At 34.9% G+C, this 17,869-nt stretch overlaps 1 protein-coding gene across 1 annotated transcript in view; it reads right to left on the bottom strand.

The window, feature by feature from the left end:
• LOC106122042 (dystrophin, isoform B) overlaps positions 1 to 17,869 on the bottom strand; it is a 198,184-nt gene that overhangs the window by 35,526 nt on the left and 144,789 nt on the right. Inside the window, exons 8-11 of the mRNA XM_013317891.1 lie at positions 14,753 to 14,925; positions 8,824 to 8,968; positions 7,931 to 8,051; positions 5,767 to 5,933 (exon numbers count right to left, since the gene is read on the bottom strand). Of these exons, the coding sequence (XP_013173345.1) occupies positions 5,767 to 5,933; positions 7,931 to 8,051; positions 8,824 to 8,968; positions 14,753 to 14,925 (606 nt within the window). The remainder of the gene's footprint in view (positions 1 to 5,766; positions 5,934 to 7,930; positions 8,052 to 8,823; positions 8,969 to 14,752; positions 14,926 to 17,869) is intronic.

Below are 17,869 nucleotides of genomic sequence, written 5' to 3'. Positions count from 1 at the left end.
AAGTATGCATGTAGTAGATATCCATTGATTTATTGTACTCCTGTATATTTAATTAAAACAGTAATGACGTACAGAATAGGGACATATTTTTATGTCCATTGACTTCAGCAATAAGAATACTTAACAATAAATCCATTTAACATTGAATAATAACCATAGAATCGTATAATAAATCCGTCACCAATTAAAAATCTTGTATTGCATTGATACTCCGCAGTAACAGCACAATGGCCCCATTCCCGGAACGTTGGCACATCATTCTCAACCTCATTTCAATACACAAGTCCCGGCAATAAGGACCAGAATGCCATTGACAAATACTGTACAATTAACACGACGTTACCTACACAATGAGCATACGATTTCCACTCTTATGTATAGTAATAATTGGTGCTAGAATTGTGTGCGGTTTTCGGTTACGATTCGTATTAATTAGGGATGATGCGATCCAGCGGTCGCGGATTCGATTAATGCATATTAAATCGCACGGTTGAAGTGAGAACCTGTTTAATATGGTTTGTGGTTTTTGATTGAATAAATAATACAAGAATAATACCAGTATAGATTAGAATTAACGGAATCAGGAAATATTAATCTGACAATGTGTAAACATAGAGAAATGATTATACATTTGTTTCGAATACGTTCACACTACTAAATGCATTTTAATCATTTTGACCGATGACCTGGTCAAGGATGAGGACGGCACAAAACCGGACATTGTGGCAATATATAGGGAAGGCCTACGTTCACCATTAGACAAATTCAGGCTGAATATGATGATGAACTATTCCAAAGAACACCATATACATACATAGGAGAATTATTGACAAGATATTGTAACACGGTTTAGTTAATAATGACATTGTAACTTCACGGTATTGGTTAATAGGATTACATTTACATCGCCACGTGTCCTGTACAATCTAGTCTAAATTACTGCAAACTTCGGCTTAATCTCCGAGCTAACATGTCGCACCAAATCGACCCGGTATAAGGTACACGGTATGTACTATATTATTTCTTACTATGTATCACTTTAGCAGCATACTATATAAAACCGTTTTGTGAAACGTTTTCGTAAACAAGTAAATTGGTTATAAATTGTTTTTGTTTTTTTTTGCAAATTAACCATAAAATACCAATAAAATCATGGTCATAAAATTTTTGACTTTAAAAACTTACCCTTAATTTTCATATAAATTTACTTAAACCTTTCTTAAAACAAGACAATATTAAAGTTAGTCATTTAAGTTTAGTACTTATTATTGCATTGTTATTATTATGGAGCGATGTTTGACAACTAAATACAGAGACAGACAGACAGACAGACAGACGTGCGGAATGCGCGCCGGCGCCGCCCTCTACCGTCTACCAATTGTCGGCATCTAGATCGCGTATGTCTTAATTAAATGTGTGTGTGTTGTATGTATGAAGTTAGAAATTGCCATATTATTATATATATAGAAAGATTTGGAAGAAATTCACACATGGAGTTTCAAATTTAGCGTCAACGTATGGAAAATAAACAATAAGAACTAAAAACAAAAATGTTTTGTAATTAAATTTGATAGTTTTTTTTTTAATATTGAATAAGCTAGTCCACCACTGTCCCACCTAATGTTATGTCATGATGTGGTCGAAACATTGTACGCGCTAGTTCACTAAATGCCTATTCACTCTACTGTTGAACACCCAAACGTCATACTCAGTTATTTAGTTAGATAGTTTCAGATATCGAAGGTAACTATATCTTTCTTGTTTCTAGTATAACAAAATTGAACGGCACAGAGTTACTTCGCTAGAATTTCACCCGCAAACATCAAATGACCAGCTGGAATAAGTAGATAACAGTAAAACCAAAACAGAGCGTAAATCAACCTTTATGACGTCATAAAGCCGCTCCCATAAACCACTCGATTACAAGTAACGGAGCGACCAATGGTGCAGACAATGCACACTATCTCTACCTACACTAATCGATATTTATTGCTTCTAATTATATTTATATAATATTAAAATTGTAAATATTCTATAACACCCTGTCTCATAACTAGAGAACAATATAATACTAGCTGTCGCCTGCGACTTCGTCCGCGTGTCTTTAAATAATAGATTCACAGATTCTTAGACCTACTGAATATGCGTATAAAATATCATAAAAATCGGTTAAGCCGTTTCCGAGGAGTATGTTAACTAACACGAGACTTTAAATATTATATTAGACCGTGCAAGCGACTAATTATAATTAATTACTACGGCGACAAACATACTGAATATTCAAAATAAATTTGAATTGTTTAACAATAAGCGACCTAACATGAAAAATGTTTGGTGTATAACTTGACAAATATTAGCTTCGGTATCAATAAATTATTAAAAGCAAATAACATTTTAACCAATGTAAATACAAACAAAAATGTATTTAATAAATGTAAGCAAACATCGGTGGGTTAACAAAAATGTTATTAATTCGCAAATTGGATCGCTCAGCAAACTGCAATGGATGGGTTGGTTACCGCGCGGGTACGACGGGTCGAGCGGTGTGTTGGGCGGCGAGTCGGGCGGGCGGCGAGTCGGGCGGGCGGCGCGGCGTGTCGGGCAAACATCATCTCCCGTTAATGTTTAATTATATCAATTCGGCTTTAACCGTAACCGCAACGTTTGTAGACTGCGGTTAAGCCGGTTAATGAATCTTACAGATACCTCAATTTGTGATTAACTTGGTTTTACATTGATTGAACAAACTTGTACTCGTACAGTCAAAATAGTAAGTGGATAGCGATTTTTTTTATATTACTTTTTTTACTTCTTTCATAAATAATGATTATAGCTACAGGTAAAACGATATTATAGTACCTTTTTGATTATATCGCGCCTATTTCAATTGACAATTATCCTCGTATAGGTTAGATAAAAAGATAATAGTAATTTTTGTACATAAAACATGTAAATCTAGAAAAAAATATATTTAAATTATTTACTTAATTCTTTCTGTCATCTAGTGTCATTGTAACTAAGTGCATTACAAATTATGCTATGAAGCATTCTCTACACGTATTCTTTAGTGTATGTGGGCACAAGTTTTGTCGCCCTCTATGAGTTCATATCCTTGCGGTCGTGGCCGCGGTGCTCTGTGACGTCAGCTGTACGTAACCGCAGCCCGTCTGTGAGGTAACGTCCTTCTCACATAGTTACAGGGTTTAGTTAATTCAATGATAGTTTTATAGTGATGGTACACTTGTCGATAAAAAGAGAAAAAAGTCTAAATTTGAAGCTAATAATAAAATAATGTAAAAATATATATTTAATAAGCATATTAATTCATCAAAGACGTTTAAAGGTAAAAAAACCATTAAAAGAAATATATCTACTTATGAAAATAAATCATTTCATGAGTACTATTCATTCGTGTCATATGGGTGTACATTGAAGCAAGTTTGTGCAGAACGAAGCGCGACCTAATGTATGCGAACGCACGCCCGTGTGTTAGAGACGTGCGTCAACCAGCGTAGTGGCTGTTTGCTCCATTCATTAACCCATACTTTTTCATGGTGCAGTGTAAGTAGATTTTTTCCAGAAAAAATATTTACCAATGTCTTTAGTACAAAATTAAATCCATCCTTATTCTGTTTTTTGATCTTGGTAATAAGAAAAGAAGAATGTAAACCACAAGTTCTCGGTTCGATATAGATAGTAACAAGAAGTGGCAGTTGGAACGTTAAAACGATGTAATTTTATGTCGATATCGATATTTTTGGCTTGATTGACTTTTATAGAACAAGTCGTGTTAAATTAGATTTTTATATATTATTTTTTATTTTTTTTATTTTATAATATAAATAAAAATTTCGACTTTGACGTCATTATCTTTACAATAAGATGAGATAAAAATTCATAACAAAATTTGTGTTATAATTAAGTTCCAAACAGAGTTCGATATAGTCCGCACATCACTAGCCGGCACTCGTCGCGAGTGGCAGCATAACGATCTCGATAACGAGCCCCGTATTGTTCAACCACCACTAGCTTCCAATGCAAAGCGATCGACGCTGAAGCTTATATTGCTTTAAAGCGCTTTTTTGTTCAACTCTACAACAGTTTTACACTGTATAAAAACAACAGAGTAAACGATATTAAATATTGTACCTTCTTAAAAGGATTTTTTCTAACCTTTTTATTAATAGAAGTTACATTTTTTTAGTTTTCAGCCCAGTAAAGGATGGTCTGCTAATTACTATCTTTGAGTCACAGTAATATTGGCTACGTCAGAGTCTATTATGAGTATTTTAATAGAAAATAATTAAATATATTTGTTACGACTGCATCTGGAACAGTATGAGATTCATCTATCGAGGAAGTATTTTAATTACAGCGTCTAGTCCGGCCCTGGCGCGCCTGGCGATTGAACATGTTAGTTTGCAACTATTTAATGAAACATCGTATTGGAAACTAAACTCATTGTAACTTAATATATATTTAGTCAAAAACACTAATGCGTGGATTAGTTTTGCTAAGAAAATCTGTAGCAAAAAATTAAATAATTTTAAAATTAAAGTGTTTATCACCTGCACTAAACTACATTTTGTTTCCACGTATAATCGTCTACAATTACCTCGTGTCACAGTGGTGAAAGCTAGTAATAAAGTACTCAGTTAATGCAATGCCGAGTTTGTTGATTAGGAGAAGCGGGCAGTTGTTACAAACGCAGCGATGTACAATGACCACACTATTGTGCGACCGGGGTGGGACTCGGCGGTCGTTAATTTAAATAGTCGTGAATCCTAGTAGGTAGACCTACACCACATTTATATTAAAAATAATGTCTATGACTAGGAAACACAGTAATATCACTTTATAGGTACCAATATAAAAATATGACGGGGGGGCGTTTGTTATTGAAAATATGTCATAAAATTACTCATTTTGGGATGTACTACGTTAAATACAGTGCATCTTTTAGTGTTATAAATGTAGATGCACGGTAGATGTATAGTGTTCAGCATTCATTGCGCAGCAGGTATTCAGGTCGCGGCGCGGGCGTGGTCACCGCTGCTCAATGGATGGTAATAAGGCACATTCAACTAACAATATTACTTCCTGCTTAACTCACTAAGCTTTCAGTAAATTTAGCTTAAAGCTTCGAAGCCAAGTAATAGCGATGTGTTGTCGTAGTTTAACTTTTTTGTAACAAGATAAAAAAATATGATAATATAACAGCGCCATCTAGTAGAGTCGTATACTAAACTCCCTTATAAAGCAATTATTCGTGCTGTGGGTCACGACTGCTCGATTAGAGCGACCATTATTAATTGGTCATTGAAGTGACGCCATTGTAAGTCTCCAGCCGGATGTCCGGATGAACGACGTTGAATACAAGGCGCGGCCGACGGCCGGAGCCGTGGTAACGTGGATTAATAGACGATAGTTAGTTATTAATGTGTTACATTTAAATGTAAATTAACGTTTGTTTAAATTGTTTAATATTATACTTTTCTTTTTACTAAATTTGTCAAGATTTGTAATGTGTAGGCGCATATTTTTAATGATTTTCCAATCAATCAATACCCCTGTTTGTTTTTAACATGGATTATAGATGGCGCTTATCTTAAACTAGGAATACAACAACAATATTACTGAAGCATTATTTTTATTTTGCATACGCAAAAATACGACAATTCTTCAGTTTTGCCTTTATGTTATTGCCATCTTTTTATTTTACGCTTATATAATAATACTGTTAAGTTAATATTTAAAACAGCCAACCTGTACAGCGTCGTCGAGACAGCGGCCCCAGGCGTCGCTGCGGTCGACGAGCGAGTTCCATGTGTCGGCCAGCTTGCCCACCTCGCGCCGGATGGAGCGCGCCAGCTCGCGCGCCTGCTCCTCCGCAGACCGGTAGCCGCGCGAGTCGCCCTCGCTCTCGCGGCTCGCTGTCACCACACACATAATGTTAACATACCAATGTATGATAAATCATACAAATTGACTTCAAATTTTTACTGGAAAACATAAAAAAGAATTATTCCTAGACTCATATCATTGTTAGATGTACTAAAACAGAATTATTTCTTCGTATAGTCGACTGTTGCGAAGGAGAGAAATAGAGAGCTCAAAACAGTTTCCAAGCGACTGAATTCGTATGATATATAACAGGCTTACAGTAAACAGTATATAATATGTATGTATTTGTGCTACACTCAGCAAACTTATGTCGGTATTCGAATCAAAGGCAGCATCTTGTGCAATATCTCTTTGTTCTCGCGGCGGCCATATTGCGCGCCTCCGCGAAAAAGGCGGGAATTTAATAATTATCGCGTAACTTCCGCTTCGCAGCATCCTGCGCCTTGCAAAGCCTTCGCTCCAAACCTCGTTTGTATGTGCGAGTTTGTGTGTATGTAAGTGTTCGCCTTGAGGCGCAATAAAGCGTGTTCACGTTCTTTTATAACGATACCATTTTATTATTTCTTTGATAATTTAAATGTTATAGATTTTATTCCTGAGAGATAATATATTGGTTACAAAGTTACTCGGTCGGACGGGAATATTTTATCGAGACTTAACTGTTTTTTCTAATTTAAATTTCTTATAACACGATGTTTTGTATGTACGAGAAATTATTGGAATTTTAACCTTTAAATTTAAACCTTCACACGCGATATTTATAATTTTTTTACAAAAATAAGCGAATGTTCTCTCATCGCTGGATGCAAATAATTATGTTGATATTTACCTATCACTTGAGGTTGATTTTTTTAATTAAGTTTCCTGCGAGTTGGAATCATTACTCTGCCGGCAAGTGAAACGTATCGAAAATTAATAGAAGGACCTTTGATAGTGTAGTCGGGCGTCCCAGGGGTGGGGTTGGATGGTAAAGTTGGAGGGGGAAGAGGTATACTCCTGTTTTAATGGTGACTATGAAAGGAAAAAAAATTTTTTCAATATGATCTACTAAAAATTGTCTTGAAATTGTGTATATTTTCGAAAGTATTGTAAAATAAGCAATCTACACCATCCGCGTGTACACGCCTAAGTAAAAAGCTTGGCTTGTTATTTTAAAAAAAATAATCAATATAATCTTGCGTGTTGTTTTTATGAAGAAACCAGATTAAATCTAGTTTAAAAATAATTGAATAATTATTATGAACAGTTTTTCCGTTCGAAATTAAATACACTTTTTCACAAACGTAAATTAATTTTCTCTGGCAGCATGTAAAGTGAATACACACCACTCAAGTGTTGTACAAGATATTTCATCCTTAAAAATCTAGCTTTGAATGTAAATAATTTAATCGACAAGACATTTAAAGTATGTTTAATACGATCAGTTACATTTTTGAAATAATTTACTTCGAATATATTTATTCCTATTAAATTCGATTCCTATCAACAAAAGACAACAAGATATTTTTTGCATATCTCTACCAGATAATATCTTACTTATAAGTAACTAGGAAATTCCGTAGCATCGTAGCACAATAGCTACGCTACTCTCGTTATCGGCGCGTAGCAACAGATTGGTGTAGCCGATTCAATTACAGGCAGCGCTGTAGAGGCTGAGGCAACATCTCGCCTCTACCAATTAATACATCCACCTCTATACTAATTGCAAACGCCTTGCTGCAAGAAACATCACTCCTTTGTGCTTTGATATGCAACTTGACACATTCTATGTCTACGTGTACCTTCACAACCAACTCTGTCATAACGATTGAATACATAAATAAGCAATTAACGATATTGACCACGTTTCAACAACCAGTCAAAGGAATATTTCACCTCACTGTTACAGTACTATTAAAGTTAACTCATGCTATAACTACACCAAGTTGCAACATTTAATGATTCAATTGCGTTTGTTAGTTATTTAAGGTCGTCACAATAATAAAAACTTCTTAATGTGGTTTCAGTGTTAGTGTGAGATACTGACGCTCAGTGTCGCTGGCGTCGGCGAGAGGTTCCGCGGCAAGGTACTGACGGCCGCTCAGTAGGTTGCTCTCCACCACCGGTCGCTTGTCCTCCAGTTGGCGCCGGAACGCGCGGTGATCGTCCTGCATACATACAGACACAAAATAAACACATCGTTATAAAACATTATATGCGTTTACATTTGTATATAAAAGCACTAACATAATACTATATACTATAATACATAAATAATAGGAAAATATGCGATAGTTTGCCAATAACAGAGATGTATAGACATATTTCCATGATAAAAGAGTTCGCATATGCAAGAAAATAGGCAATAATGATGAGATATCGAAGGCCAGAACATTATCTCAGTACTTGGCGCGTCCGACAACATAAATCGTGGAGATGGGTTGGCGGCCGTGAGAGCCGAGCGCCGCCGCCGCGAGAACCGAGCAATTGTTCACTTTATATCTCAACTTTGGATTTTTATGTTAATAGTATCACCGTAAAGAAAACTTACTTTTATGTCTTATTTTTATTGTGGCATATATGCCTGGATAATGAATTTGATTTTACTACTGGTAAGAGAAAATAAACCAAAAGAAAACGTAATTTACATTATAAACAGTTTAATTCCTTGTGTATATAATTTTACTAATAAATTGACTGTATTATAAATTTAACAAATTACCAAATAAACCTCTGAACGATGACAGTAGAAGTCACAAATGTATTTGAAGATATACAGAAAGACTAACGATTTAATCAAAGACTCAAATTAGTTACTATCTTTTCGGGGATTTGTTTAACGCGCTAATACAATAATATTGAGCTGCCGACTATAAATGTTAATTATTTGTCATTGACACAATAATCGATTAATTAATTCATTAGTTGTATGTTGTTTACCTGTTGTTTGAGAAGCGCGGCGAGGTCACCGCGAGGGGGTGCCAGCGCGGTCAGTTCGGTCTCCTTGCGGATGACCCACTCCGTCAGCTCGCGCAGAGAAAGCAGCAGCGCTGACCAGTGCTCCGCGTTGCTCTCCAGACGGTTCCTGAAGGAAGACGACGTTATAATTACATGACTAGTTGAACACGACATGCGTTTCTATATATAAGTTGAAGAACACTCAAAGTTTAAGTTTAAGTGCAGAAATTTTCGTCAACAACAAATATACATTAAAAAACTCATAAAATTCTGTCAAGCTGTTTTAGATTTTCATATAAATAGCCTCATACTAAAATGCCCATTCATTTAATTTTATGTAATTGAGGTATGAAAGTCATATCAAAATAAATTCATTTAACATTTAGATTACATCCAGTAGTAAAATTACAAGAGACGTGTAGATAGCGGACCTCTAATAGCAGGTTAGGGGTAGGGGTTGAGGGGTGGGGAAGATATTTCAAAAAGTTGGCGGCGGCGTAAAGCTCACGGAATGCTTGCAATTGTTGAAATTTGGCCGCGGCTCAGCTACATAATATGTTTAAGCTGATACTTTAGATAAAAATAGTGATGCGCACAACACTTATCGATAAAGTTGAAAAAAATTGCGATTTATATAATATATTTATGCTTGCGTATCTTCAATCAGTTAAGTCGACATGTAGTATTTGTAACTTTTTACCTAAGGAATTTAAAACCAAATCTATTTTCGCATAATCGTCAAGCAACGTGAAATATTTCACTAAGTTAACAAAAGATGGAGCAACACATTAAAATCCTTAAAAATTATTCATAAGTATCGATATAAAATCATCGACAAGCCACATCACTATACAAAATCTATAAATCGTGCGCTTTGCTCAAAATTTGGCGCGGACTCATTCCGCCTTACACTAAAAGCACAAAGTTAAATATGCAATCCTTAAACTTGAACCGTAATTGAATAAAGACGGAATAGCTCCAACTTTGTACAGTAACTTAATTCTAATTAACTTAATTTCATTAAACTTTGTAAATTAATAACTTTGCTTTGTTAAACAGTAATAACGCCAAGATTAGAGGTTTTAAAACTCTAAAGTTGGACTCTGACTTTGAAAATTATAGACCCAGCGACTGTAACTAAACTTTTATATAAGACTAAGATATTAACTACGGGACAAATTTTATCAAAGCATTTATATTTTCTTATCAAAATAGAAAATCTTTCTATTTAACCTCAATGTAAATTACTTGAGATGTAATTGAAAAGGAGAGTAAGTAAATGTTGCTTTTATTAAACTATTTAATAATAAAAAATATAAAAAAGTATATGACTCAAGAAAGACAACCTTTAAAATGATACCGATTTTTCTAACGTTTCATACACGATTGTTAATTTGAACGTTTTTTAAATAATTACAGACAGCAGAACATTTACTTTAGCAATCATAAGGAAGTCCCATTTCCAGTGCGTTGTGCAGGGTAAATACACAGTATTTTACATGCGGCAGAGAACTCATGCCGTAACAAAGGTTTCACCTGCCCTTCCTAAGTTAAACACGTTAGCGAACAAACATGTCGGAACATACTTAGTGTTTGTTCGACCCGTCGGTTTCCTACATATCACGAAACACGTTAAAGCGTTAGAAGTAAACGTTAAAACACGTTAAAAGTAAAACTTATAAACGAATTTAAAATCTCCTCCTTTTAGAAAACAGTTGAAAACATATAATAATATTTTCTTAAGAAAAACAGTTTACAAGCCACGTTTAGTCAATTTAGTTTAAAAGTTCATAAACGTCAAAACAATACTAAAAAGTGATAACATTTCCGAGCACTTATGTACAATGTACAAGAGTCTGGATCATTTAAATATATGGACCGTAAGTGTACATAAAATACTTTAAATATATTACGAACATAAAGTGATTTTATACGTTGGGCCATAAAACGAACGATAAAGATGTTTCGCAGCAAAATCGACATTTTATTTCACTATGAAATTACTAAACGCGTGTTTACTGCGCGTCGCGGCGTATGCAGAGCGCGGTTTGGGCTTGGGCCATAACTATAGCGGAAAATAACTATTTTACGATGATAATAAGTATCTTTTTTACAAAATGTAATTAACTATTTAACAGACGACGTTAAAAATTATACTAATTGTATAAATATAAAAACTTTTTGGTACTAAAGCTTTTGAGCAATGTGAAATCATTTTGCCAAGATTAGGTTACGTTAAGAAAAGAGTTACATTATCTACAGTTACAACTTTAACTTTATCATTTTGGAAACTTAATGCCCTCAAATTATGATCGTTCGAAGACTTTTTATCTGTGACAGGGAAATAAAAGATGTTTTTATGTTTACAATAGTACATGTTCTTATAACACCCCCAGGGTGTTTGGCGGGGGTTGCAGCGGCTGCAAGGGGCCACTTTTATCGGTACCTCGTCTCGTGTCAACTTGCCTATAAAATCAGTTTTATGATGCGGAACGTCTTTGTTAGTGTTTGAAATCGAATATTTTGCTCCACCATATAATAGAGGGTCGTTTATGTTGCTTTTGAAATCTTTATTCAATAATTGTCGGATTATAAAACGATTTATTCTCACTACATCCTAATAGTTTGTCATAAATCTTAAAATCGTTCATATGAAAGTATTAATTCATTTTAATATCACAAGAGCTAAATGTATGTTTCTACATATATTGTACAATCTGTGTAGTACTTACGCGCAATCTTATCTCAAACATTTCAGAAAATGCAAACAAAACTTGTACAACGACGACAAAGTACTGGAATTCATCTCGACTACAATCCGAAGAAGGCAAAACTTCCCCGCATACTTTACCCTACGGAGCGCTCTCAAACACAGCAAATATTTTCCGAATAAACTCACATGAAATTTCATAGAAAATATCACAAGTATGTTACGTACATTGGGATACTTAAGCCGGGTCTTTGGAGTATTCTGTATAGACATGAGGTTCGGCATTTCGACCGCGCCTCGCCTTTCAAAGGCTTTCGGATCGAGTGCAACTTTTATCAGATTCCACAAGAGTTGCCACACAAGTTGTTTGATGTTCTGCCTCCGGGATATCTTATCGCCAGTATTTGCATAGTCGGGATTTATTTGAAACTAGTTTTGGAATCATGCTTTTTACTTTCACTTTTATTTGAAGAAGCGGTAAAGTAAGTAGTAAATTATCAAATTTAACAAGTCTTAATCTTCCATTGAAGTTTATTAAAGTGTTACGTTTATATTTTTTATAATTAATAAAGGACAATAAATTGTTTCGTCCGTTTTAATAATAAACGGAGACTTGTGTAACGGCGTTATTAAGAAAGTGGAGCTTTAAACGTCTCTGAAGGATTTAAGAGCTTATAAGACGATAAAATACAATAAGCAATTTATTGTAAGGGACTTGGAGAGCCGCACACGCCTGCTAAGGGTTAATTAATCATAGAATAAAAACATCGATGAATTAATTAAATGGGTGAAACATTAGAGCGGGCGCAGCGGAGCGTTACAAACTGAGCTCTATCACAGTGAGTTACGACTGCTTTCCGAACGATTAAACGCAAAAAGATTTATGACATGTCGTTACTGAAATGATTAATTTAGTTTATACGACGTCCACGCGGACAGCGAACTAAGCGCTGCTGTTTAAGCGACATAAATGCTTTAAGCTAAGCCACGTAGATGTTAGAAGAAATTTAATTAATTAATTCCGATTAAAATGTATTATTACTAAGAAGAATTAAATTTTTTGCAGCTAAAATATGTATCTACAATATTAAATCCTTCTCACAAATGTAGTACCTTGGGCCAAATAAAGTGTCGTCAAAACTGATCCGGTAATATGAGTCAATTCGTAGTTTTATAAAACTCGCTTATTTCCTGGCCCGACTACTAAATGAAAACCCTTCGTTAATAATGGCGTTACGAATAGGAAATGAAATTTCTGACAGCTATTTATGGAACTGTCAATTGAGCCGGGCGGTTATTAATTGACTAATTTCGGGGTGTTAATTGAAATGTTAGAGGGTGCAATATACATTATGAAGGGTACAAGACGAGACAATGTACTCTTTCTTAAATGTTTTATTCGAAAGAAATTCTTTATTCTATTATAAAGTTACTCTTACTAATATGACACCATAAATGCGAATGTTTAGATGGGTGGATACATGGATGTTTGTTAGAAGGTATCTCCAGAACGTCTCAACGGATCTCGATGAAATTTGACAGAGATGCAGAACATAGTCTGGAAGAAAACATAGGCTACTAATTATGTTTTCTTAATTCCGCGCGGACGTAGTCACGGGCGACAGCCAGTTCTAATATAAAGCTATAATTTCCCTTCGGCCATCAATTAGCCGCAACAAAGCCAACAGGACGCTCGTCTAATTGTCAATGTATATGATAATGCCGCTGAATTGGGACGTGCTGTCTGTTGTATTGATCGCCTCACCTCATGCAGTAGCCCGAAATACGACTGATTTTAATTATTCGATAATGATCTGATGAATCAAGAAATTACCTTTTAGTATATAATTAACTGTGATTAACTGTTGTACTCAGAATTGTTTTATGGTCACTAAGGTTTCTCTTAACATTTAGCTACGTTCTTTATTACACGCACGACTTAAGCGCTACGAAAAAATTCAAAAAGCTTTGCGGTACACTTTATTCATCCGGTGTTATGATACCTATGCGTTATTTTTTATCACTACCTTTTGCTGCACGCAATTAAAAAAAAGAATTAATAGCCTCTGTTACTTAGTGGTAATGTAGCTTTCTGTAGGCTAAAGAATTTTTCAAATCGGGCAAGTAGTTTTTGAGTTTATTTTTTTAGTTACAAAAATTCAAAATTTTACCTTTTTATAATTTAAGTAAACATAAAACACTACTTGCACTAATTGCGACAGCTTTTTTTATTATAGTTGCTCAAAAAACCACACCAACAAGTTCGTTAAATGAAAAACAAAATCCTACAACACAAGTGAAGTGGAACAAATAAAATAAAAATTTACAGTTTTCCATAAATAAATAATGCGCTTCAATAAAATGCGACAACAAATTAAAAATAAAAAACAATTCACGTGAAAAACTATGAATCCTGTTACGTTGTAGTAGAGTACGGGCATGCGGTGTGTTTCAGCCGACTGTGCGTCAAAATGATACGCAAATACAAAAGTCCCTCGTTAATATTCATACGACAAAAAATGTATGACGAGCGGTGATTTAAGCGAAACATTTTTAACGCGGCTGCGACATGAATAGCAAACCTTTCTCGCTACGTATGTAAGGGCTCTGACACACTGCTGCGAAATACTAGACTAGCCAAAATAATGATAAACGATAATTTTTAATGTTAAAAGACATTTGAGATAATTTAGACAGTAAACAATTAAAAAAAACAACTGCCACGATGAAAAGAAAACGAATCTAAAGGAAAAATATAATATTTAAATGCCTAATTAAAAACTTAAGTTATTTCCATGTTTGGTTCATATATTTGCTAACTTAAAACCAAAATCTAAAAAATTGACATTGGCTCTAAAATGAAGACTATCAAAATGTTACACTAGCCTAGCGTAAAATAAACTTTATAACTGAATTCAATGTTCAATGGCGTATTCCCGCGCTGAACGCCAATCTGTCATTTTGAGTGTGACGTTTGTAAATGCGTTCGGAAACGCGTTGCTCCGTTACACGCATTACGGCGAAAATCATTTTTGTTCTTTTCGTTTGATGTTAAAAAGTCGCGCCTGTGACGTTTTTAATAAATTTTGCGTTTAATCAATATAAAACGATTGTTAAAAATAATTCTGTATACCTATATTCTTTGGTACAGTATGAACAATGTAACAGGTAGCGCGTTATATACAACTTTGTCTAACTTACCTAATGGCCATGCTCTTGGCCTTAAGATGGTGCCATCGTTGGTTCATCTCGTCCAGCCGGCGCTGCAGCATGACTGCGTCCTCTTGCGAGGACAACGAGCCCAGCAGCCGACGGCCTGTTCCCGTGAGCGACGCGTATACATCGCGGTGAGTCTCGATCTCTGACTGCAAATCCTGGAACAAAAGTAACAATGTTATTGTCACTGTTAAGACAAATACATCTGGGGAATAAACATGTTAAGGTAAAGATCGGACCGCGATAACTTGTGTCTTGAACTCATAAAGGTCTATTTCAATAAATCTTATTTATAATTACTTTAAAACTTAACTACTATCATATTGCAAAGGTCAAGTAGCTGTCATGTAACTTCGCGACATTAAAAGCACCCCAATAGCGCCGACCAAATGACAGCGGTGAACCGTGTGTCATGTGAGAGAGGCCGACTATTACCGGAGCTATATAAAAGTGACGTATGTTTATTACACTATACGCAAAAAATATGTCAGCTCCTGACACAAACGCGATTGGCTGACAAGCTGACAGACGATGATACGCACAAAGCATTCAGCTTGACGGTTTACTTATTCTAAATGAAATTCTAAGAGAATCCAAACAATATCCATTTCAATAAAATGCAAAGATGAGAGCAGTGTCCTGAGCCTGCAGGAAAATACCGGTGTTTTAAAGTTATGCGTGATTCTGAAATTTATTACCACAATACGTTTATTTAGGCTCGCGATATTTCACAGAATGTCTACCCTAGCTATCATTTATCTTATTTATGTTTTTGAACTTTTAAAACTCTAAAACCATGTAGAAATATAAAATCTTAGTAATAACGTTAGCGAAAACAATAACAGCAATTTTAAAAAATCAGAATAAAAAATGTTATTGATAAAAATCGCTCGCACAACAGGCGGGAAACCATCCCTTTGTGACGGACGTTTGAAATATTAAAGTAGTTTGACACGGGCGCAGCGCCGACACGATTTTAATTTATCAATTTACACTGTGTGTTTTTTTTGAATACCTGACTATTATCGAGAGTTTATGTGATGTAACTATTGTTAAAATGTTTAAAAGTTAAAAGTGTCATAGAATAATGATTTCTTTAAATTTATCTTGTTTTACACAATTCCATTGTCATGATGTTTCTTCGGCTTTGAACTTTGTATATATAACATGTATTGATATTTACAACCATTAAAAAATACGCAGAAATTATTCGAGAAATTCATAATATATTTATAAATTAGATAACAGATAAATTGAATTACAAATTAAACAATAGAAAGCGTAACATTAATATAATTAATTAGAACATAGCATGAATTAGCGTGATAGGAGACTATTGTCGTCATTCATAAGCCAGCGCCGGCGATGTGATTTCAGCGTACTTCATTATTATTGGACAGACGTCGATTCATCTCGTAGCTCCGAGGTACAGAGATTTATTGTGAGAGGCATCCTTATAATATATACTTTATTTACGTCATAGATTAACAATAACGTTTATATATAATATGAACTAAACTGTAATGCTTAGATTTGATACAACTACGTAAAAAGTTTAACACACTTCCATGCAATGCGGATTTTCAAATGGCAATTTTTGTTCAAATGTTTTTAGGGAAATATTTTGAACGTCTGTTCTATAGTTGATTAAGAATGGTGAACAAGTTTTTGATACATTCTGGTCAGTGATTCACAATAATCACTGTTTGACTTCGTCAAGAGATCTTTTAAGTTTTTGATGAGTTCTATTTGAACCTTTAGTCAACGATCTCTATTGACTTTGAAAGGATCCGGAGAGTAAATACAAAGCCTAATTTATCGTTGATTTATTCATTTTACTTTTGTATTTATATTTCTGCTGATTTCATCAAATTTAAAAAGCGATTATACAATTTATATTTGTGATGGAAGAACATTTATTTCTTATTAAGCTTAACTTTACTTTTTCTAATAAACTCGAAGCTTGGGCTAGTATGAGATTAACGACAATCAATTGGGACGGTCGAAATGGCGGGAATCGAAGACTTGACCGTTAGATCGAATCCAAACATTTAACTATTAAGCTATTGGCGCTTCAACCATAGTGATACTTACTAAAAATCAAGAAATAGTCAGAAGTTATTCCGCATTATTTCCGGGAATAACCTAGTTGTTTATAACTTTTATAATATAAAGCCTCTTTTTCGCTAATCATCTTTTCTTCCTCGTAAACTTTACTGGGAACAAAGTTTCGAGTAATATTTTTAGAGCTTGCGCTAAGCCCGCGGCCGCAACAAAGCGCCCTCACTTGTCTCTGTGGAGTTCAAACTGAAATGTTTTAGGATTAAAGTTTTTATTTGCGTTAATATCTAGTGTTCTCCGGATTGAAGTTTAAAGAGGATTTTATTTATATTTTATTCAGAGTAAAGCTGCACCGCTAACCTGGTTATTGGATGCGTTTTAAGTTTATTGAGAAAAAGTCTGCGTATATTTTGAGCATGTCGTGTCTGATATGGGAAGGTGGGAGATAAATCTTAATAGAATTAGTAGCGTCGGTTATTCCCGGTCAAAGACAGACGTTTGGTTTAAAGACGGCTGAAATTAACCGCCGGAATTTGTCAACCGAGTGAAGAGGATTGCGGCGCGCACTGAATCGCTAATGAACCGGTTCCAGCCGGATAGCACCGGTTTTAACCGGACCGGGACAGAACGTCGGTATTTCGGCGCGAAAAGTGACTTAATTTTATCATTGCCATGTCAACGTAGAAGTGGGTACGATTCGTACGTGTTTGAAATAGAGGCCACGTTTGAATTTTGATTATGTTTAGTACGCCTTATTACGTGAATTATGGTACGATTCAAATTATTACACGTCTCCTTGCCGAGATAATTTATTACAACTAGATTATCAAATTTGACGCTTTCACATGCAAACACAGCTATATACAGACTTTAAGAACATATATGTAGATACATCTGATATTCAAGTACTATGTACAAAACCGAACAGTGGAACAAAACAGGAACGCGTATAGAAATCCTTTAGTAATGAGTTCGATTCAATATCGCTGTCAAGTTGATTGAGATAGTGGGGGCCCGCGACCTCCCTCCTCCGCTCCCCCC

This window comes from Papilio xuthus, unplaced genomic scaffold, assembly GCF_000836235.2.
Source record: "Papilio xuthus unplaced genomic scaffold, Pxut_1.1 DF826933.1, whole genome shotgun sequence".
Classification (NCBI taxonomy): domain Eukaryota; kingdom Metazoa; phylum Arthropoda; class Insecta; order Lepidoptera; family Papilionidae; genus Papilio; species Papilio xuthus.
The sequence above is the reverse complement of the archived record's forward strand: the minus strand, read 5'-3'. Positions and strand labels throughout refer to the sequence as shown.